At 35.1% G+C, this 24397-nt stretch overlaps 4 protein-coding genes across 5 annotated transcripts; 2 read left to right on the top strand and 2 right to left on the bottom strand.

The window, feature by feature from the left end:
• The first annotated feature begins 2163 nt into the window (after positions 1 to 2163).
• Positions 2164 to 10429, top strand: LOC145604807 (uncharacterized). Of its 2 annotated transcripts, XM_081660765.1 has the most exons (8): positions 2165 to 3173; positions 3411 to 4417; positions 5823 to 5913; positions 6099 to 6256; positions 6345 to 6396; positions 6497 to 6579; positions 6722 to 6815; positions 9462 to 10429. In XM_081660765.1, the coding sequence occupies exons 1-8, from the start codon at positions 2666 to 2668 to the stop codon at positions 10055 to 10057; spliced, it is 2589 nt and encodes an 862-aa protein (XP_081516891.1). In that variant the 5' UTR covers positions 2165 to 2665; the 3' UTR covers positions 10058 to 10429. The 2 variants fall into 2 exon arrangements, with proteins under 2 accessions (XP_081516890.1, XP_081516891.1); XM_081660764.1 differs by having other exon boundaries at positions 2164 to 4417.
• Positions 10430 to 12872: 2443 nt separating this feature from the next.
• Positions 12873 to 14916, top strand: LOC145603621 (protochlorophyllide reductase-like). Its single transcript, XM_081659565.1, has 5 exons — positions 12873 to 12987; positions 13265 to 13363; positions 13468 to 14005; positions 14106 to 14464; positions 14559 to 14916. The coding sequence occupies exons 1-5, from the start codon at positions 12937 to 12939 to the stop codon at positions 14712 to 14714; spliced, it is 1203 nt and encodes a 400-aa protein (XP_081515691.1). The 5' UTR covers positions 12873 to 12936; the 3' UTR covers positions 14715 to 14916.
• A 113-nt stretch (positions 14917 to 15029) lies between these two features.
• LOC145603620 (lanC-like protein GCR2) lies at positions 15030 to 18144 on the bottom strand. Its single transcript, XM_081659564.1, has 6 exons — positions 17757 to 18144; positions 17423 to 17601; positions 16602 to 16713; positions 16402 to 16518; positions 15979 to 16290; positions 15030 to 15719 (listed from the first exon to the last, which is right to left on the bottom strand). Exons 1-6 carry the CDS (start codon positions 17922 to 17924, stop codon positions 15381 to 15383), a joined length of 1227 nt encoding a protein of 408 aa, XP_081515690.1. The 5' UTR covers positions 17925 to 18144; the 3' UTR covers positions 15030 to 15380.
• Positions 18145 to 18605: 461 nt separating this feature from the next.
• Positions 18606 to 22730, bottom strand: LOC145603622 (stem-specific protein TSJT1-like). The gene is made up of 4 exons (XM_081659566.1): positions 22386 to 22730; positions 21926 to 22166; positions 20989 to 21109; positions 18606 to 19182 (listed from the first exon to the last, which is right to left on the bottom strand). Exons 1-4 carry the CDS (start codon positions 22598 to 22600, stop codon positions 18977 to 18979), a joined length of 783 nt encoding a protein of 260 aa, XP_081515692.1. The 5' UTR covers positions 22601 to 22730; the 3' UTR covers positions 18606 to 18976.
• Between the last annotated feature and the right edge of the window lie 1667 nt (positions 22731 to 24397).

The following is a 24397-nucleotide window of genomic DNA, read 5'->3' as shown; positions in this document are numbered from 1 at the left end:
GATATATGTTTCAAAAATAAAAATACAATGACGTAGATATATTCTTTAATTTTCTAGAGAAGTAAGCATACTATTGCATGATTGGAAATTAAATGTTTCATGTGGTGCAAAGAGCCAATTTCCTATAACAGTCCTTTTTTAGGTTTATAAAATGAGTAAGCCTACATTGTCAAAAGGCCAATTGTGCATTATGATGTTTCTTCGATGTTTCTTCTCACTTGCTAATTATGTCTAATTAAATTAAACCATTGTACGATTAGCACATGGAAGCATAAACATTAAACAGGCTTAACCTTGGTTTTGTCCCCATTCTTCTTTTTGGTCTGATTTTATTTTTGCCATTAGTAAAACATATTAATGTTAATGCATGGGTCTACTTTAGTGTTAGTGGCCTTTCTTTAATTAGTTCAACAACATAATCATTTTATTAGATTTCTGTCGCAATTTAAACTATATTAATTTGATTAAATCATATAGACTTAATCAAACTAGTAAACAAAATTTTAAATCATTAATCTAAAGACTTAATATACAAAAAATGGGCTTGATAATTAACCACATAAAAGATTAATAATTCCGCTAATTAACTCTATGATTCACCACCGATTAATTGTATATGTAGACTCTTAATTGTGAATCATGTTATTTCTTTTTTATAGAATAATTATAATTTACATATATGCATAAATTGTTGTATGTCTTGTATACAACGTGTGTTTTACATAAAAAGACTAAAATTATGATCATAAAAGGGTCACTTGTTTGTGAAGTTAACCTTAGTGATAACTTAAAAAATTATTTTTGCTTCTTGTTTTAACACATTTGAGTAAAATGTAAATTCCTCCATTAGTGGCGCACCTTTATTCATAAACTTTCCATTTCATAGCGGCGGATGTGCAAAGATAAATTGATGGACGTGTTAATTGGATAGCAAACTAGATAACTTGATCTTGCTGTATATGAGAGAAAACAGCTATCTATTGTGGAGCACTCTTTTGCCTTTCTAAACATGCATGTACATCATTTTCAAATAAATATAATCTCTTTGCTACAATACCATACACATTTGTTCATATAATACATCATTTTCAAACAAATTTAGTCTCTTTTGCTAATTTTAATTTGGCAAATGTAGTCTTAAATTTCTAGTGTTAAAAAAAAAAAAAAGAAGAAGCAATTACTTCTTATCCTTGTTTGTCAAATGTGATAATTGGAACTTAGATACATGCAAATCACTACAAGGTGACCTTAAAGGGATCAAACTAAGGAAGAATTTGATATGCCTTTCGGGTTTTAATAAGTGTTCTCTATTTGGAGAATATACGGAGTATATACTTCAATGTTCAACAAGTAGGATAGAATGATTATGAACAAACCTCACAGATGCCTAAATGAGGTTTATTTTTGAATTGTTTTGAGTTTTGATCTCTTAATTTAGAGAAAAAGGTGGCAGATCATGAATGTTTTTTTTTTTTTTGTTTTTTTTTTTTTTTTTCTTCTTTCCGTTTTAAGATGAAAATATATGAGACTTGCCAGGAAATTAGATAAAAATTGACATTCGAATAATAGATATGCCGCTTCCACATAATGATCTATTATCATTACTATTTTTTTGGTAAATAGAAAAAGACACTCTATCCAATCAGAGCCTCTCACGTTTCAACTTGGCCTGGGTTTGCAAGCAAGACCCTTTTGGTGTGAGGGGAATGGTATAGGAATCCATAACCTTAAGTTGCTTCTAGATGATTATTCCCAAAGGCTCATGGTTGTAAGATAGCAATGCACTTATCTGCTTCAGATCTTGTCCATAATATTATATAAATCATTTGCGCAACCTAAAAATAGTGCTTACAAATTATTTTAACCCATATCACTACATCACAATATCACATGTAATTTCATATCTCATTTTTCACTTATATCTTGATTTTATTACTCTAATAAACGAGAAATAAAAGAAAAAAAACATCCTAAATCTTACACAAAGGATCACTACCACTACATTACCAACAAGTACATGAAAATTATTGACACCCAAACAAACAAAATAGAAGCATAGTTATAGTGTTATAGACTAGTACTAGAAATTATCATATCATATCAAGTCCCTCATTTACTACTCTAGTACTCTCCCATAATAACCCAACCCCCCACCCCCAAAAATTAAAAAAAAAAAATAATAATAAATTTACAAAAAAATAAATAATTAAAAAATAAAAAATAAAAATAAAAACAAAAAAAAGTAGCCGGAGAAATACGAGTAGAACAAGAAGAACCACCTCACACGGTCACACCGCACACCCTGAAAACCTCCACACTTTCCTCTCTCTTCACTCTTCTCTTTCTCCCCCAAAAACCAACCTGTAATTCGCTCAATTGCACGACCTACTTTCATCTTCTCTCTCCTCGGATCTGCAATTTCCCCAATTTAATCCTTACTTTTTCTGGGAATTCCCTCTTCTTTCGATCCCCATTTTCTCTCTCCTCTTTGATCCCATCCAAACCTACCAATAATACACCACACCCATCAACCGCACGACCACCCCGTGCGAACAAGAGAGAGATTGATTTAAGGTGAGAGGGAGAAAGAGAACTGAAACCCCTTTTCGTTCTCTTTCTCTCTCTTCGTGGGTATTCCTCCATTTCTTCCGGAAATGCTCTTACCATGAGCAAAAACGAACAAGAAGAGGAGGAAGAAGAAGAAGAAGGAAAATTACCCAAATTGGTTAAGGAGGAGGAAGAAGAAAGGTTTTACGAATCTCTTGATCGGATCCTATCTTCTTCGAATTCATCTACATCGAATTCTGAGGATGATAACGACACCGTTTTGTCCCCTCGCCGACACCGTAGTAGTCATCACCTTCATCACCATAGTTATGGCGGCAAGAGTAGTAGTAACTCTTCTGGGGTTCCGAAATTCCCAATGTCGGCGCAAAACTATGATGTTTGGGTTTCTTCTGAGTCGTTTTCTCTCTCCTCGCTTGAGCAGCGCCGTGATCGGCTTCTTCGGGCGTTGGGATTGTCGGCTGACCCGTCTTTGGCTCGGCGTAACAACGCCACCGTCCGATCTGCGTCGTTTGATCATCATATGATTGGGTTGTCTGCTGACCAGCCTTTCAAATCAGCTGAGGATGATGTCTCATTGGCTATTAACCGGTCGAAATCGGATCAGTGTAATTCTGCTTCCTTTTCTTCTGCTAGTAATACTACTTGTTCTTCTTCTTCAATTCTTTCAATTCGTTCTGTTTCTGATACTGTATATAGAAATAGTAAAAGGGATAATAATCATAATAAGTTCAATGTTGATGTTGGTAATCATAATGGTATTAATAATAATATTTATAATGATCGTAATTGTAATGGGGTTGTTGATAATTTGGTGAGTAATGGGTGTATTGGGTCGGTTTCAGTATCGGGTTTGGATGGTTCTAATAAGCTGCCGGTGTGGAGGAGTGGTAGTCGGCAACAAGGGATCAGTGAGATAGAGGTGGAGTGTGGTGATGGGGAGGTTTGCAGAAGTGGGGTTGAGGAGAGTGAGAGAGAAAAGGTGTGTACAATTAAGAATCTTGATAATGGGGAAGAGTTTGTGGTGAAGGAGGTTAGGGAAGATGGGATGTGGAATAAGCTTAAGGAGGTTGGGACTGGGAGGCATTTGACTATGGAGGAATTCGAGATGAGTGTGGGGCATTCCCCCATTGTTCAGGAGTTAATGAGACGGCAAAATGTGGAGGATCAGCTTAACAATAACAAGGATTGTGGTGAGTCTAATGGTAATGGTGATAATGGATCTAAGTCGAAAAAAAAGGTTAGCTGGTTTAGAAGTATCAAGAATGTGGCTAGTAGTGTTACAGGGTACAAGGAAAGACGTAGCAGCGATGAGAGAGATACCTCTTCAGAGAAAGGCGGGCGCAGGTCTAGCTCTGCTACTGATGATAGTCAAGATACTTCATTCCATGGACCAGAGAGGGTTCGGGTTAGGCAGTATGGGAAATCGGTTAAGGACCTTACAGCATTGTATAAAAGCCAGGAAATTCAGGCCCATAATGGGTCTATCTGGACAATAAAGTTTAGCTTAGATGGGAGGTTTCTGGCAAGTGCTGGTGAGGATTGCGTAATACATGTTTGGCAAGTGGTTGAATCAGAGAGGAAGGGTGAACTTTTGATGGATAGACCCGATGATGCGAGTTTGAGTCTTCTTGTCTTGGCAAATGGGTCACCTGAACCAAATTTAATTCCTCCGAGCTTGGATAATCCATTGGAGAAAAAGAGGAGGGGTAGGCCATCAATCAGCCGAAAATCTGTGAGTTTGGACCATATCAAGGTTCCAGAGACTGTTTTTGGGCTGTCAGAAAAACCAATTTGTTCATTTCAGGGACATTCAGATGACGTGCTTGATCTCTCCTGGTCCAAATCTCAGGTTAGTGATGTGTGATTTCATTTTTGCCTCTCCATAGTATTATTTTGTCTCTTTCTATCGTGCTTAGGCTTGAATGATTGTTTAACCTGAAAATTATGGTGATTCTGAGTTTTATTCTTGTAAATGCCTCAGTGGTATCTATTGTTGAACATAACTTTTTCAGTACTACATTCTTGTAAATGCCTCAGTGGTTTCTATTGTAAAAGCCTGTTTGAACACAGGATTGGACTTGATGTTGTTTGACTATTGTTAAATTTTGGTCTACAGTGTTTCTGCTTAAAGTATCATGACTATCATCTAAATTTGTATATTGAAGTTTTAACATTATTTTAAACAATCAAGCTCATAACAGTGGTATAAATCTACAATTTTTGAACATGACTTTTTAAGTACCACATTCTAACTATGAATATGTTTTGGCTTTTATAATGGTTGGAAACGGAGTTTACTTAGTGTTGTTTGGCCGTTTTGGTTAATAATTTTAACTTGAATACTCACAGAATAATCCAACTCTGAAAATTTCCCTAAATTACATGGCATAGTATCCTCTCTTTTCTGCTGTATAGGAGTATAATCCTTAGTCCTCCTTCACTGAGTATCCTCTTCCCATAATCCTTGGCTGAGTGATTTGCTCTCTCTTTCTCTCTATCTTTACAAGTTATATTCTTCCTCTTTGTTCAATTCACCTGTCCACCATTGGTTGCCTCGCATGTTATTACAGATCATTCCAAAAACCGCTTATTCATCCCCCCACCTCCCACAGTTAATTTATAGAAATATAGACCTAAAAGAACCGTCTTTTAGTTTCTTTCCTTATTGCCCACCTTTGCTAATTTATCAACCCAAAGCCCCCCTTTAATGATTACTCTCTCCCTCTGCTAATTTATGAGCCTGAAATCATTATCACCCCCTCTCATCTTCTGTTTTATCTTCCCTCCCCTTACTTTGTATCCCATATTTGCAGTCAATTATATCTTTAAATATTATTCCTTACAACAGACCCTAATACTTTATTTTCAGCTGCTCAATTAAACATTTAGCAAAGTATAAAGCAATCTTCAATATTCTGATGCTTTGAATGTATGATTAATAAATTAGTTCGAAGAAGATAACCCTGTTAATTGGGGTTGACTTTCATGAATCATGAGTGACCCCATACTTTGGATTATTTAGGAACTCTTAATTGGGATTATCTTTGGACAATTACCGTTAACAAATTGGTGATACTTTCTTCCTTAAATTATACAGTAATTGAATATGTTTTATGAACTTTTTAGTTAGCACCAAGTTTGTCACAAAAGATGTCAGCTTCTATGACCCATTTATCTATTGGTGATACTGATTAGTTAGTACAGTTCTTTGAGGTTGATTTCCATTAATCTTGTATTCCTATTTTCCTTTTCAGCTTTTACTTTCATCCTCAATGGACAAGACAGTGCGTCTGTGGAACTTGTCCAGTAAGACTTGTTTGAAAATATTTTCCCACAGTGACTATGGTAAGTATGCTTTTTGTTTTCTAGATCCCACCCTCGTTTTTTTTATTTTAAAAATCCATCTTTGCTGTTCTATGTCAGAGGAAGTTACACAGTTTTCCATTGCTGATGGTTTTCTACGTTGTAGTTTGCTAGTTTATATCTGCTTGCATTTTAAATTTTCTTAATTGTACTTTCTCTATGCACAGTAACTTGCATCCAGTTCAATCCTGTTGATGATAGATACTTCATCAGTGGATCCCTAGATGCCAAAGTTCGCATATGGAGCATTCCTGACCGTCAAGTTGTTGATTGGAATGATCTGCATGAGATGGTCACTGCTGCCTGTTATACTCCAGATGGTCAGGTATATTGGAATGTGTGTTAGAAGTGTTTCTGCAACCTTATTGATCATTTTGGTATTTGTGGTATCCTGAACTGGTTTATATTTGAAGGGTGCATTGGTTGGTTCATACAAGGGGAGCTGCCGCCTATACAACACATCTGGTATAGTCCGATGTAGTCTTAAATGTGCTTTATATGACTTGGCTGTATAATGTACACTTGTTAAATTTCATGCCCTGGTTTGTTTCTACTGTGGTTCCAGAGAATAAGCTGCAACAGCAATGCCAAATCAACCTACAAAATAAGAAGAAAAAATCCCACCTCAAAAAAATTACTGGTTTCCAGGTGAGTAGTTTATTGAAAGGTTGATTCCTTCTGTGGTTGAAAAATTAGTCTGCTGCTTTTAGTTTCAGCATGTTTCAAGTGTAGCTCTATTGCATTCCTACTTGTCCCATCGAGCTGAAATATGCTTTCCTTCACTGAGCAGTTTGCACCTGGGAGTTCTTCGGAAGTTTTGATAACGTCTGCAGATTCACGGATTCGTGTTGTTGATGGTTTGGATCTGGCTCACAAATTTAAAGGTACGTGATATAGCTGCTATATGTCTTACCTTTTTATTTTATCTCTCTTTGCAATTGATATTCTGTGAATGTTCTGAAGATCAGGGGGTAGAGGAGTTTGTAGCTACTCTTACCTCCCTTGTGGCTACTCTTACCTCCCTTGTGGCTACTCTTACTCTGAGTTAGGGTCTTCAATTTTATTTTGTTACTTTTTTTTTTTTTTTGGGAGGGAGGCGGTGTAGTAGTGCCTATGTATAGCTGACCAGAATGCTTACCGTGATTCCGTTGTGCTTGAAGCAATGTAAGGATTTAAATTATATGCCTTTTGATTCAAAATTGGCTGTCGTAATGTTGTCAATTCTTGCACAATTCCTAGTCATTAGGCTCTGCCATTTTGTCCTTTTAATGTGTTAGATTGTGTATAGGCAGGTGAATTACCACAGTCTGTGATAATGGGCTTCATTGTTGGATTGGAATATGTTCTTTATAGATTAAGTTTTGATGAGCAAGATGTTAATTGATGAATATAGTACCATTTCAACCAAGAATGCTACGGGTTTATGGTGCAAATAGCTGACTAATTGTGTTATGTATTGAGCAAAATCATCGGTAGAGTCAGATTGTGGTCCCCATTGCTACTGATTTGGTTCTGTATGTTACAAAGTGAGAAAGAGGTCTTTGTGGTGCAATGGTAGACCACTCGCGTTATGTATAATGTATGTTACAAAGTGAGAAAGAGGTCCTTTGTGGTGCAATGGTAGACCAATTGCGTTATGTATAGAGCAAAATTATTCGCAGTGGTTAAAATCGGATTGTGGACCTCATAATACTGTGTTGAATTTATACTTTACTCATCATATGAAGTCAGAAAGAGGCCTTTGTGGTAACATATTAGGTGTGAGCTGACGGTGTTTTTGGGGATGCGTACTTTTTGTGGAGGATACATCCATTACGTAGTGTAGGAACATATTCTAGTGGTGCTTAAAGGGGGTGATGGTTACTTGCCAATCTGTGTGAGATCCTAAAGATGATAATTACTTGTGTCTAATCCTGTGGCACTGAGCTGATATTGCTGGCATCATTATTTTTTTGAAAATTTTGTTGGCTGAAAGTTACAACACTTAATGTGATCTTGACATTATATGTACCTATGGTTTTTTTAATGTGATGTTTTAAGCCAGGCTGTCAAATTTAAGGCTATGATCTCTTCAATTTTAATATCACCCCTTCAAATTGAACAAGGCATCTTGGATCTCTTGAAATACTTCTCATATATTCTCTTATGTCGCCAATTCTCCATGCCTCTCATTAGTCACTTATATTTAAGAGTGAAAATTTGGCATTCAACTGTGAATTACAAAAGTCGTTGGTGTAAATTCTTTTGGGAAGCTATATAAAAGTTGGGTAATAAAAGTGAAAATATTCTCATGATGATATAGAAAATAGTGTGTGAAAGTCGAGTGTGGCATCGGAAGTTGGAAGGATTAAATATCTGCAGAAACTCTTTACTAAATACTTAGTCTATGATATTGCTAAGTATGTAGATTGCTTTCTGACCTAGTGTCTTCTGCTTCTCATTGTTCGTTAGAGTTTATATTGTCCATTGTTGATTTGTTACGTTGTATAGATTTAGGGTTTTATGCACGCTCGAAAATAGTAGCTGACTAGCTGTTCTTTTGGTTCCATTTGCCTTCCAATAAATAGGAAAATGAGATGGATCAAGATTTCCTATAGCTTTGTACCTGACAATTTATGGGGTATCTTTATCCCTGTAATGAAATGATTATCAAAATATATTGCATACTCTAGATTCTACTTCTGGGTCTGATATTTTCGAGCAAGATAACATGTGAGATGTACCATGAATTTCATTTCTCAGTCATGATATGGTGTGAAAATCTGTCTTGTGTCTTAATCTTTTGCATGTCCATGCAGATTTTTGCCTTTGTGGTTACGATTGTCATGTGATTTAGTAAATCTTTCAGAACTCCATTTAAATAGATGGTCCCATACATGTGGTCCCTTGGTATAACTCGTCAAAGTGTCGCATGCTAAATCTGAGAGCTGCATTAGATACCATTATCTTAGAAAGGTTTATTATTTAAATAGTTCATTCTGGTTATGTTTTTCTTACATTTAAAGTACTTGGTTTTCAAATTGAATTGTACTGCTAGCCTGCGATTTTCTGGGATTAATCTGAATTTATACCTTAGTTGTATTGAGAATTTGAGGAGCATCTTTTATGCCTAGCTCTGCTAAGTTTTTCATTTAATGCTGCCTGGTTGCTTGTAGTCAATGCCTCATTGGGCTGGTAGACAATAAATAATAAAGTAGAACTTACAAGATTCTAAGGTTTCATTCAGTGATTATCATCACTGTTTTGTGCTACTCTTAGTATATAAATTCAGGTAAAATAAGTACAACTATGTTTGTGCAAAGTCGAGTTACTCCTTGTGTAGGAAAGGTTTTTTGAGCCTTTGACTGCATTTAAGAAATGTAGCCAGGCCTAGAAGATGTGAAGAAAGGTGTCATCATTATGTGAATCAGATTATGATGTTCTTGGATTGGTTAAAAGTTAGTTATGATGTTCTACATTCTGCTGTGCAATGATGTCTGTTTATCTGGTGTCCTAAACATCGTGTTAAATCCAATGTCATTTTAAAATAGGGTTTCGCAACACCAACAGTCAAATCTCAGCTTCCCTCACTGCGAATGGCAAGTATGTGGTGTGTGCCAGTGAGGATTCTCACGTGTATGTGTGGAAACATGAAGGTGAGTCCAGGCCTAGTCGGAGTAAAGGAGTGACAGTCACACGCTCTTATGAGCATTTCCACTGTCAAGATGTATCTGTGGCTATCCCATGGCCTGGTATGGGTGAACCGTGGAGACCCCAAGATCTATGCTCTGAAGAGCAAAATGGGATCCGCCGTTATTCGGAGGAGGTCTCAACAACCAACCACCCTTCGACACCAGTGGAGGAGTTTAATGGAAATGATAGCTCTCCTGCATCAGGTTGCAGCAATAGTCCTTTCCGTGGTACAATATCCAATGCACCCAACAGCTATTTCTTTGATAGAATTTCATCAACCTGGCCAGAAGAGAAGCTTCTTCTAGCCACCAAGAATCGGAGTCCTCGTGTTAGTTTGGACTTCTCCAATGGAGTGCTTCAAAATAGAGCTGCTTGGGGATTGGTGATTGTAACCGCTGGCCTCAAAGGGGAAATTAGAACATTTCTAAATTATGGATTGCCAGTACGGATATAGGTATGATTTTTTGTTCGCCTTTGTTTCCATATCATGTACAGGGAGAGATTTGTAATATTTATGAGTTTCATTTCTTGCTTGCGACGTATTCAAGCATTGAGGAAGAAGTACAGATTTATTGGAGGATTGGGAGAGAAAAAAGAGTTTTATAATTGAAAAAAAAAAAGGAAAAAAAGAGGAGGGTAAAAAGTTTTACACCCTGCATTTAGAAAAATATTGGATTAGATGTAATCCAAAATTGTAGAGTTATGCCACAAAGCTTATTGAGTTTAATGAATTCTTTTCACAAAATTCATTTTAACATTTTGTTTCACACAGTAATCATGTGCACCAGTTTAGTAGTTTGATATAAAAATGTTCTGTTATGCAAAATGTCAGATCTCATTATCATGTGAAATGACATCCTGTAATCATCATTATCTGTGCATTTTGTCAGTAATCATTTTTTTTTAGTGGGAGATTATTATTTTGCCTCCCTTGTTTTTGCCCACCAATTCCGACTTTGAGTGACTCTACGACAATTAACTATTTCATGTTTATGCTTTTAACTTATCAAATGATTGAGAAGCTAAGTTTTATTACTAACCCTTTTTATAAATAACCGGCTATCAAATGGGCCGTTCTTCACAAGCGGGTTGTGATATTATTGTTCTATTTTCAAATGAATTAGTTGAGATTCTTTTGAAAAGCTTGTTTGCTTAACAAATTACGGAGTGATAGAGTATAAAATAATTTTTTGGGCCTTAATTATCAATTTAAGCTTTTGGTTTAGTTGGTCCATTAATACAAAGTATATATATATATATATATATATATATATATATATATATATATATATATATATATATATATATATATATATATATATATATATATATATATATATATATATATATATATATATATATATTTAATTAATTAATTAATTTATTTTTTTAATTGTTGGTTTGTGCAAGTTCTATAAAGGTACAAATGACTTTGACAACAAGCAATTAAGCAATGTTGGAATGATTTGGGGTTTATGTGACTCCATATTCCAAAGATGAACAACTCAATAATACCTTTCGGTTTACAGTTGGAGATTGCTTGGAATTTAAAGATGCTTTACTACTTATTTTTTTTAATTAATAATTTTGATTCCACACTAAAAGGGCGCCTTTCGGGGTTAAGTGACGAGCCGTAACTATGAGGATCAACAATTTTCACCACAGTCTTCAAAAAAAAAAAAAAAAAAAAACAATTTTCACCACATAAATTTTCATCGGATCTTTAAAGGGTTAATGTTTTTTTTATTTTTTTTTGAATGGTAATGTTTTTTATTTATTTTGGCTGACATATTATTAAATCCTTGGAATTACAAAGTAAAGGATAAATCATATACGGAGTACATTATATTGATCTTTATTTGCTTATACATACCAATAACAATTACAATTAAACCTGAAAATCTTCGCCTTCGAGTTATTAATAACAAATAAGTTCCTTTCGCCTTCTAGTTGCTTGATGAATCCTTTGAACATACAAATTGAAGAAGAATAAGTTGTTATTGAGTTCGGACTTCGGAGCAATTAAGTTTTAAAATGGACTCACGAGAAGTTGAGTTTGAAAATTGGCTTGGTCGCGAGTTACTTAAGAAGCACGTTTTTAATTTGCACACCACATTGACTTCTCATACACTAAAATATTTGAGGCCCGTGTAATATGACTAATAAGTTCCTTTGTTCTTAATAAGTTCTACATTATGATGATTATACTATCCACATAAATATCTTTTACCCTCCTTTGTGATTTTTAATTGAGGAAAAATTTAGTGGTCTTGTTAAATTCCACTTGAGATGATTCAAAATATCAAATTTTAATAATTTTTACTAAATGACAATTAGAGATATTAGTAGTCAAATATGTGCATTAGCAAGCATAGAAGTCTAATTATTGCACTTACATTTAAGGGATAAAAAATAAACAGAACAAGTATGTAAATCAAAAATAAAAATAACCCATTATGTCATGAAGTACTTGTATTTCAAGAGTTGTATACAATTAAAAATACTTTTACATATCTGATACATTATACACATACACTTGCTATGTTTGATTGACCTTATTTAATTAATTAATACCTTATTACTAATTAAAATAACATTAAGAAAATAAGATTTTATTGTTTTATTTGAGTTTATAATTCATAAAAACTTTAGTTTCGGATAGGTATTTGAAAATGCACATCTATACAAATGCATTACCCATTTGATATATCCGTTTTTCCTTAATGACGTAACAAATGCAAAAGTCAAAAATTGACTAAATCAGATAAAATTAAATTTAAGCATACTCTATCACTCCGTAATTTTTTTTTTTTTAGATAAACAAAAATGGGGTGAACTAAGTAGACTCTTACTTATATATTGCAACTCCCAAAATTAAACTTAAGCAATAATTTTGCCCAATCACATCTTCACATGTTTCATATTTTGCCCTATTTACTTTGTCACTATATTCCCATCATATATTATCTCATTCATTATGTCCTGTAAATTATATGACCAGCCCATACTAGCTAGGAGTGGTGCATCTAAAACTTTGTGCCTCAACTTCAAGTGGATTTTACTTTTTTTTTTTCAACAACAATTCTAGAAAGATCTAAAAGAAATCTAAAACTAAAATTTTGATTGGCCAATGAGTAATGAAGTGGCAGATATATTCCACCAAAATTATCCTATCCACACATATCCTCAACTCCCCATAACTTTTTCTTATTTGTCCAAATAACTCCTTATAAATAGTTGGACCCTCCATAATAAGTATCTCAAATATCAATACTTTAACATTACATTTCACTCAAAACAGCAAGTTCTTAGGTTCATATAATATACCAAACAATGGCTCTCCAAGCTTCTTTGCTTCCTTCTGCCTTGTCCATCCCTAAGGAGGTACATTCTCATTATGCATTGCTACAATGTCACTAGACATGATAATATTTTCGATTGGGTCGGTTTATAAAAATTTTCATGTTTAAAGTGTATGTTAGACACGTTTTTTGTCACTTTAAATGAGTCCAAGTACCTTAACGTGTTACAGACATACACTACACCTTTAGACGTCTTTTACCTGTGGCCTATTGTTTTGAGTAATTGGAAATATGCAAATTTTAACTTTTTTTTTTGTGCTATGATTACTCCATACTTAAATTACTATTTTAATATGCAGGGTAAATCTACTGCATCCTTCAAGGACTCTAGCTTATTTGGGGTATCTCTCTCAGACTCTGTCAAAGCTGATTTCAGTTCATCTGCATTGAGATGCAAGGTAAAATATATAGACAGTAATTTTCAGTGCTGTAACTGATTTATCATTTGATCATAAAATTGCAAAATTTGGAACATTTTTTATGAATACTATCTTAATGGCAGAGAGAATGCAATGCAACAAGGGCAGCAGGACCAATCAGAGCACAAACCTCCGCAGTGGCGACACCAGGAGTGACTAGATCATCATCAGAGCAGAAGAAAACTCTGAGAAAGGGTAGTGTTATAGTCACCGGTGCATCCTCCGGCCTAGGACTTGCAACTGCGAAAGCATTAGCCGAGACAGGCAAATGGCATGTAATCATGGCTTGCAGGGACTTCCTTAAGGCCGAAAGGGCGGCTAAAGCTGCTGGAATGTCAAAGGAGAACTATAGTATAATGCATCTTGATCTTTCTTCTCTTGACAGTGTTAGGCAGTTTGTGAATAACTTCAGGCAATCAGGAAGTCCGCTTGATGTGTTGGTTTGTAATGCCGCTATTTACCAGCCTACTGCTAGGGATCCTTCCTTCACTGCTGAAGGCTTTGAGCTCAGTGTTGGGACTAACCATCTTGGCCATTTCTTGCTCTCGAGGTTGTTGCTTGAGGACTTGAACAAGTCGGATTATCCTTCTAGGAGGCTCATTATCGTCGGATCTATTACAGGTAACTAGAAAAATACTGATAGATCTATTGTAATATGTTATTCTATTTTATAGCAGTAGTTTCTGATGTTTTCTTGTATTATGTATTTTTATTTCTTTAGGTAACACAAACACATTGGCCGGGAATGTGCCTCCAAAGGCCAACCTAGGAGACATGAGGGGGCTCGCCGGTGGATTGAATGGCCTAAACAGCTCTGCCATGATAGATGGTGGAGATTTTGATGGGGCCAAGGCATACAAAGACAGTAAAGTCTGCAACATGCTTACCATGCAGGAATTTCACCGTCGTTACCATGAGGACACCGGAATCACCTTTGCTTCACTATACCCTGGTTGCATTGCCACTACTGGCTTGTTCAGGGAACATATCCCCTTGTTTAGGGCTCTTTTCCCACCATTCCAAAAGTACGTCACCAAGGGATACGTTTCCGAAGATGAAGCAGGGAAAAGACTTGCTCAGGTAAGATCATCATACCATCAGAAACTAGCATAATGTAATCATAGGAAACTTATGTTGAAGCTAATAATTTCTTGTATTTGGGTTTGTGATTCAGGTTGTGAGTGACCCGAGTTTGACAAAATCCGGTGTATACTGGAGCTGGAACAAGGCTTCAGCTTCATTTGAGAACCAGATGTCTCAAGAAGCAAGTGATCCTCAGAAGGCCAAGAAGGTCTGGGAGATCAGTGAAAAGCTAGTTGGTTTGGCTTAGAAACTTACGCAGATGTCACTATGCCTAGCTCCTCTGCTAACTTTGTGTGAATGGGAGAGACGGTTGCATCGAAAATTTACAGGGTTTCAGATAGATGTGGCGTCACTGGGATTATGAGCAGCTTGTAAGAAAACTTTTGCATTGTAAGTAGTTCAGTTGATTGTGATTCGTAATAAAAATCTACTAATCCCCTTTGGCTATAGTGACTCCAATTATTAGAAATGTCATATTAATAGTTGCATATCAAATATAACACTTCCTCTGTCCACGTTTGATTGTAACGTTAGTAGAGGCGAAGTGTGTACATATAAGATGAACATTGAAAAGTCAAAAATTATCTTTAAAGGGAAAAACTTATGGAACATAAAATGTATTGGAGCTCAAGATTAGATATAAACATCAGATTAGCTTTATGAATACTTAGAGAGTAAAGGACCAATTTACATCCACCATTATTAGATGACTTCGAGTAAAGTTGTTCAGCCAGACTACAAAACATGATAGTTTATATACTAATATGTTTACTTATGTAATATGCCGTGGTGTCATACAAAATCTACACTACCGAACCTTAAATTTTCTCTCTTTCTTGCAAACATTTCTGTGGTTGAGTATATTTTCTACAAAAGTAGATCACATGTACATACTCTTTTCTTGAAAAGGAAGCTACAGCTCATAGGCAGGGAACCTTGCTTCACTTGGTTCATTCATATCCAAAAACAGATAGGCCATTCCCCCGAGCCCTTCAAACAATGAATAAGGGCGGTCACCTCCATGCATAAACCCCTCGGCAATGAGCCTTTCAGCTTTATCTTGCAGAAAACATGCAAATGCTTTAGCTCTGTACAAATACTCAGCATTTCCAGTTAGACGGTAGAGTGCAAGGAACACATAGGTGTTCCCACTGATACCGTGGCAAATTCCAACTCTTTTCAGCAGACCTCGATTCCACACTACTTCTGCTGCATCTACAGCAGCCTGCAGCAGATCCTTATCTCCAAAGACCTGAGAATTAAGAAAGACAAGTCCTACTATAGACGGCAGAAATCAACTAGCAAAAAAAGGAATTGTTAAAAACAGAGATGAGCGACCCAGCATCCTTCAAGTAGATGTTGTAAAAAAAAAAAGTCGAACAAACAAAGAACTTTCTCATAATTCTCTATAAACATCCAAAATTGTCAAAATATTGTTACGAAAGAAGGATGGATTGACAAGATGATAGCCAAGTATAAAGTTTGTAACTGCAGCTGAAAATTGAACTTACCTGAGATGCTTTTGCTAGGGTAAGGGCTAACCCAGGAGCACCATGGCACCAATGAACCAGACGATCTGATTCACTTCCTTCACTTGAAGGATAATTTCCACTGGGGAAACGGCCCCTAATCATATAGCGTAGCACAGATTTAACATCTTCTTGCTCATCCGGTGTCAGTGGCATATCCATCAAGACATGCAAAATTCCAGCCAAGCCATGGGCAGCACCCCAATACTTTTTTCCATGCCACTCATACATTAATGGACATCTCCCCTTTCCTAATTTTCTGCCCGCTTTCATGATGTCTGTGACAATTTCCCTCTAGAAAATTTCCATCCATATTATTTTATGAGAATTTAGATACAATAAGGATTATCTACAAAGAAAAAGAAAGTTCTTACAAGGTGAACTAATTCAGTCAGTAGAATGTACCATGGTAGAATCAGGTATAGTGCCTTCTCCAATATGCTTGTTTAGGAAAGAGCACGACCACAGAAAACCAGCTCTACCATAAAGCAACTCATATGGAAGGTCGGTAGGAAGCCTAATCTGTTCAGACCAAAAATATAGTCCCTAAATGGAAATCCAAATGCCTAATTTTAAAATGTGTACACTTTTCATATGAAAAGTACCTGTTTGAACTCTGTCAGGTAGTGATCAAATAACTGCTCATCACCAGCTTGTTTTGCAACAACAGCACCAAGAGCGCAGACACCAGACCGTCCGCATATGAAAGTTACATTTCTGAGACCAGATTGTAAATAAAAAAAAAACAGCCAAAGTTAATGTATATATTCTGCTTGTTCTTACACATAATGCTCCAGCCTTAATGAGTTCAAAGTCACATTACTCACATACATAGTACATTGCACTTTCCATCAAAGCATGCCAAAAGGCTTCATATTAACACAATGACAATACATATAGACATATAGTGAAGGTAGCTACTTGAGAAGACAAATGTCACAAAATCTATGACAGGGAGAGCAGGATTTGAAACAATTAAGCAGCTCGAAAAGATTACAGATCATACATATGTTATGTTCCTATAATCTAAATTTCCTATAAAAAGGATCTTTTTTTACACCTCACAAGTTAGACAAGTTTAGAAAAAAGGGTATTAAATTAATGTTAAGGACATGTTCAACAGATAAGTTCAGTTTGGGGTTTCCAAGTGAGACAACATTCCAGCTCTCACAAGGGTTGAGTAATGTGTTTCCTTGAACATCATAAACACAAACAATTTCTCCCTGTTTTGTGACGCATACACTCTAATCATTTACTGAAAAAAAAAATTGTTTGATCAACATGACAAACTCAAACTAATTCCTTTTGCATATTTAATCAACAAATTTTGAAAAGTTCACACTTTTAATGAACAATTGCATATACAATATATTTTCGAACAGCAAATCAAACAAAAATAGAACAAAGTAGGAACAAAAAAGATTACTTGGAACCACGAGAAGCAGAATCACAAGCCTTAATAATGTCAGAAGACAGAGCAAGATCACCCTTATTATTTGTCACTTGATAAGCTTTGAATAGCAGCAAAGCAGTCCCTAAAGCTCCAGTGTAAAGCGAATAATCTTGCACGCGTTTTCCCCGCTTCACCCATGTTTCTCTCACCACCTATACAACCGTTCAAAACACAATTTTAGTTCAGGCAAATCATCAAACACTTGGTGTGCACCAGAAAATCAGAGAAATTAACCATACCCAGATATCAAAAACACAAATTCAGCTCAAAAAAACAAAAACCCAGAAAAAGAAAGATAGAAAAGTACAGTATTTGTAAGATCAAGCGCTGTTTTGTTGAGAATTTCGCAAAGTGATTTGTAAGGATGATGAAGAAGCTTAGTCAGAGAATCCCCTGTTTCAGGAATTGAAGATGCCATAGCCGAAGTTTCTGGGATGTACAAGGGCATTTCATTGAGGAAGAAACGCTCCGCCATTGTTGCAATCTCTTAAGCTTTCTCTCTCCTCTAAATTTCGCTGTATCTTTGGTAGTATAATATGGTGATTTACAGTATGATGAAGAGAGGGTTATTTAGGAAGAAGAAGGGAATAAAACAAAAAAGAAAAGAAAAAGAAAGAATGTTCTTTGAAAATTCGAGAGAAATGGAAGGACAGGTGGTTTGGAATTGTGAATTGGTTTACTACTATTTGGGATTCGCGCGTAATTGTGATGGCTAACAACGGTGCAAATTGGAATAACGACATTAAACATTGTCGCTCCTAAACAGAGAATAATCAATTGGAAATTGCACGATTGTATTGTATGTGTCGACATGAGCATCATGTTGAATGCTCGTTATGAGTACAACCGACATTAAGTGAATGGTATTGTACGTGTCGACATGAGCATCAATTTGAATGCTCGTTAGGAGTTCAAACGACATTAAGTGAATGGTACGTAGTAGTTGTAGACTCGTAGTGTACCATTCGTGCTATCTGATTTAGAGAAAACAAATTTCATTTGCGTACGAGGTTATTAGGTTATTCGTTTAGTTTAATTCGAATAGGGTTATGTTCAATTTTGCAATCAATTGTTGGGTTTTCCATGTAGCTATGGGTGTTGATTAGTGATGACATTGGTAAACGTTAATTTAAAAAAAAATGAAAACAAAAAAGGATTAGAGTTAACATATACTTTGATATCTTTGTGTGATCGTTCATGGTTCATGGTTGTAGACTTGTAGCTTACAAGTTACAACTTTGTCCGATAAACATATCCCGTTGCAACCCTACATAAAACGCTACGAAAGATGTAACAGCTAGCATACTAAACAGATCAAGAGACAACCAACTTCAGTCCTTGATCTGTATGCTATTACATGGTAGAAAACAGGAATAGAAAGAAAAGAAAGCAGACGTATTTATATGTACAACTTATTGCAAGATCCATATCTCATAATTCTTACATGTCAAAGACTTAAACATAAGATAGCAGCAAGGATCGATTATTGTTCAGCAATTTAGAGTGTATTGTAAGGGATGTTTTACATCAAACAGCTTCATTCATGTGAGCATCCCACTGAGACCAATTGGTGGCGCTGCCACTACGAGGCATGCTATTGATGCGATTAAACTTGTCGACGTTAAAATTTGCTCCGCATATCACCCCTTGGCTGTCCACTCTTGGCATTGCCTTCACTTTGTTCATCGGATGCTCGAAGCTCATCAGTCCTCCTTCACTGTGGAACATGAATCCTGCACAATCGCAACCAAAAACAAGAAATTTATGTCACTTAATGCAGTATGTAAGCTTTCTGAGTACAATGAACATATGGCCTAGTATAGCATCAATTAACCATGCTAATGTAAACGATATTTGGAAATAAATTCGCTAAGAAGCTCTCAAGTGGAAGGGAAAATATGTGTAGATTAAATGACACAAAGATGACATTGTACTTATGAAGTGTTTTTCTCGTTCTGCAATGAAGCCTAACTTCTAATTTAATATATGGAGATGACTAATGCAATATACTTAATTATATACATGCCAAGAAATTAAATGTGGAGAAGCTTCTTGTTCCAAGAATAAGGACCATAACATGGCACAACGAATCTCTCATTCACATTGCCAAATGCCAAGGTATCTTATTCTGAATATATGAATTCAAAACAAGTAAAGATACAATAACATGCTAGAATTGTGTAGCATATATGAATAAGATGGATGACAACATGTTTATTCTAGTGTGTATGCTCGTGATAAGGAATCGAACCCGACCATAACAAGAGAAATCCATAGTTATAATGGGCTAAAAGAATTTGGGCCATAACCCAACAATATCTTATTTCTAGACACAAATCATTATTCCGGAGGCCTCAATATGGTTGGTGGGGTTGTAGGACGTACAAGCACAACCCTTCTTGAGAGAGCTCCCTAGCTAACATTCTAATATGGCATCACCACCATTTATGGACTACATTTATTTGGGAAATTTGGTCAACTACAACACTGTTAATGATTCCTTCTTAAAGTCAGTTATCCATAATTCCATACTAATGATGAAAAATAAGCTCCTAAGGCTGGAAATAGCACTTGCATTGGTGGTCCTCATAGTCTAAGGGTTAAAGATTGTGACAACTTGAGTCTAATAAAGTTATTATTATTAGTGGAGATGACACTTAAAATAAAATTTCATGTTAACATCAAGTCTTCTATGGATTATGGTTGATTATGACTCTTCCTTAGGTTCACAATTGAGATCATATGCTTACAAAGCCGCTTCCTACCACTAAGTTTGAACTTAGTGGAAGTTCAACATTGTAAGGCTATCAAGGCTTATACAACTTCGCCTATAAAACTTATCTTTAGGGGTATAGACTGTTAGGTTGTGGCCCAAATTCTTTGTAGCCCACTATAATTATAGACTTCTCTTGCTACATTTGGTATGTATCAAAACCCATGACCCGTGAGCATACTACAATAAAATCATGATGTCATACATCTCAAATTGAACGATAGATATACTAAGCGTTTCACCTTCACTGATCCTTAATGATCACAAAGAAGTTATGGTGGCATCGTGAAACAAAGCTTTGTTGTGCTACGTGGCCTATTATTATCATCTTTTTTAACAATAAGATTCTCCACATTGCTTCGCATATATGAATGAAGTACTTCATATAATATTAATGTACCAAAACAAAACAAGATCTACACCGTAACCTTTACTCTTAACACTTTTACTTCGACTTTCACTTTAGAGCTCCTTAACGAATTTATTTCAAATTATTGTACGATGGAGTCTCTTTCTCTTTTAATGTCCTTTTATTACTAAGTCGGATGATGGGCTAGTAAATAATTGGACCGTCTGTACACATAAATAAATAAGATACCCTTATCCCAAAGTAGAAAATAAAAGGGAAAAAAAATAAAAAGAAGAGGATAACGTTTAGCTAAGACGGTGGAAAAAAGCATGAATTTCATAAAGATCAACACGTGTAAACACATTTCATAAGTAGAGTCAAATTCAGTTAAAAATCAGAAGATATGGAATCTCTCACCTGTTGGAAAAGGAGCAAAAGATTTAGCACAACCAGCCTTAATAACCTCCAAATCGTCCGAAATTACCACTGAACCATCCAGAGCAATTCCCCAATATAGCTTCTCTCCTCCATCCGAACCCTTAAATAAAACAAGATGATGAGATATCAATATGACAATATGATCTATTGATCTTTGGTCTATTAATAATCTTTAGTTCATGCAGTGGATCCGATCTCAAAGTTTTATCTAGACTTGGATATAATATATTGAGTAATCCCTAATCTTAGAATTGATAGTTACACATACACTCCGTATATTGAAATAATGAAACTAAGGGCATGTTCTCTTCAGATTATTTTCAGTTCAGTTCTTAAATTCCTTCTCTTATAAATTAAAATATTCAGTTCAATTCAGCTCAGCTCAGCTCAGTCAATCAGAACAGGCCCTAACATATTGGTTGATAGAATTGTTATTTATTTAAATTTATGATTAGTTTTTCTTGATGCATGTCATATTCCAAAACTTATATATATCTAAGGTGATGGAAAAGTACATATTTTATATTTCGTAATAAATTAATGGATTTTGGTTTTAGAACAAACTACATATCAAGGTAGTGTAAAGACAACGAGACAACTAATTCTAGATAGAATGAACCGTTAAAATTGAGATTATGATTGCATCCTAAGATACCACTTTTCTCCATACCCAAAAAAGATAAAATGATACCACTATAAAAAAGTATCACCTTATATTATCATATTGTAACTTTTGCAAGTGGTCAAGATCATAGAAAATACAAGTGTTATACAAGTATATGATTTAGATGCATTAAATTACTACAAATTATAAAATGGTTAATGAAATGAGGTAATCATTCACACATAATAGTAGATCTAAAAATAAAATTACCATAAAAAGCAGCTTTCTATTAATAAGAGCTAGAAATATTACCAGAGCAGTGAAGACAGTTCCAGTGGTACTATCATAAACAACAAACCCAAATCTGCCTTCAAGATCCTTAATTACTTGATCAGCTGGGTAGGGCCCACGATCCCTAAGTGTTCTATATGCCTCAATCACCAACATAGCTTCATTTGTACTCTTTGATAATCCATATTGTTTTATCAACCCACACAAATTGTCCAAACTCCCCTTAAACAAGCAATATATATCATCATTTCCACTAAATAACCTACACAACCCAAAAATAGTCATTAGTCATTACACGATAGATTTATGTTGATATGCATATCACTCGTACATACACACAATTTTTTCATTAAGGGTATTTTAGTAATATTAAATAAAAAGTTTGTACGAGTGATATGCATAGCATAAAGAGGCCCTATGTATTGAATTGTCGATCAAGGAGATAAACTTGAATTTTTTTAGTATAACGACGAATACTTACAGTTGATGAAGCGGGTGAGCGGGGTAAGGACGAACGTAGGCAAGAACAGCAGCTTGACCAAAGCTCATGGAGAAGGTGTTATGAGGATCATGAGTAGAGATGAAATCAGAAAGGGTTTCTTCTGGTAATTTGGGTTTTTTTGGACCTCTATGTGAAGCTGGACTATTTAGTTCTTCAGGTGGATGAGAGAATGCCTTGTGAAATATTGCCAACATGATTGTTGTTGTTGTTGATTAACAAGATTTTTGTAACTTGGTTTATTTTTGATATGGAAAGAAAAGAAGTGAAATAGATGTGTGTTTTAGTTTGAGTGAAGTATGGTTGTATTTATAGGACAATTTTTATTAGCCAGCGCCCAGCGGTATTGAGTAATTTAGTGGTAAACCGGTAATATGATGGCCTGGTTTTTTGGTTTTAAGTTATGTACGGACTTTGATATTCAATCTGATACGAGTACGTGTCCAAGCTTATGATTTAATTTGTGACTTTAGCTTTATATGATATGTCTAATTAATCTAATGTTATTGGGTGTAAATGATCTAGTACAATATTTAAAGTGAAATGAAGAATGCAAATAATATAAATTTGAAAGTATTATTGTGGGCTAATCCGGAGAAATTGATCTAAGGGGTGGTCCATGAAGATAAGGTTTGTTGGACTGTACAATTATCTATAATCTCTAAATGTATGCATGTCATTGTCTTTCCCATAGTTTTATTCTAGACGCTATCATTGTGATTTTGTGAAGGGTGCATCATTGTTCATCTTTATGGACTTTAATTTTCCTATCATTATCAATTGATCAAGGGCTAACATTCCATAAGGAAGACTTTAATGTTAATAGATAGACACATTCGGTTCAGATCAGATCCAGCTCAAATAATGTAATTTCGGATTAAATTAAATTTGTGTTTGAATTTCGATTAATTAGAGAAAAGAAAATCTAGATCGATAAAAGATGTATGAATCAGTTTTGTGATATGTCGGAATTAGTCAATAGAGATAATGAATCTTTTGGGACTATATATATAAGCCGCCTTAGAGTTTGGAAAAATCAATTAAAATATAAAAGAAAAAGTACTTGTATTTTAGTACTCCCTCCGTCCCAAAAAGAACGACTCATTTAGGTTGATTATGCGAGTATTTAGGAAGTTAAGTAAAAAGAAGTAAAAGTATGTTGAAAAGATAAATTTACATGGGGTTTGTAAAAAAAATAGAGAGAGAAAGTAATAAAATAACATGGAAAAACAAATTTTTATATGAGAAAGCTAATTGTGCACAAATATTGTTGCAAATTGGTAGGTGTTTTAATGCAAATGAGTTATTCTTTTTGGGATAAATTTTTAGCTAAATGGGTTGTTTTTTTTGGGACGGAGGGAGTAGGTGGTTTTAGAAGTTAATCAGTGTACAAATTTTAAAGTTCGTGTCATCATATCCGTTACATAGAAGAACTGTACGCCATTATCCATATTCATGGCGGGTGGGTCGCACTTGTCACGTGATACACTGATCTTTATATTCTTAACTTTAGTGAATGAAAGAGTCATGGGTTTATTATTCACACTTCTTCGTGTCAAAATTTTGTGGATGCTACAAAATTGAGGGTTGTTATGGAAGAGACATGGGCACATTGCTATAATGTATATGTATTCAACGATGACATAGCAAGACTTGACTCACTTTATTCGATTTTTACCGAGTATTTTAAATTCTTAAGATTTAAGATTTGAAAATAGCTTCAAATTATTTAGGATTTTTTGGGCCGTAGGAGTGTAAATGAGCTGATACGTTCGTGAGCTACTCGCGAACAAGCTCGGTCAAAACTCGATCATAACTCGTTTGTTAAGCAACAAATAAGCTTGAACAAAAGTCTTAAGCTCAGCTCATCAAATAGATGCACAAAGCTCGAACAACGAACATCATGTTCGACTAGATAATGTTCAATTCATGAACAACTCGTTTAAGTTCATTTATAAGTTTTTTTACGACTAAATAAAACTCGGTCGATTCAT

Source organism: Chenopodium album, chromosome 22 (genome assembly GCF_948465745.1).
Source record: "Chenopodium album chromosome 22, dcCheAlbu1.1, whole genome shotgun sequence".
In the NCBI taxonomy this organism is placed as follows: Eukaryota; Viridiplantae; Streptophyta; class Magnoliopsida; order Caryophyllales; family Amaranthaceae; genus Chenopodium; species Chenopodium album.
The sequence above is the reverse complement of the archived record's forward strand: the minus strand, read 5'-3'. Positions and strand labels throughout refer to the sequence as shown.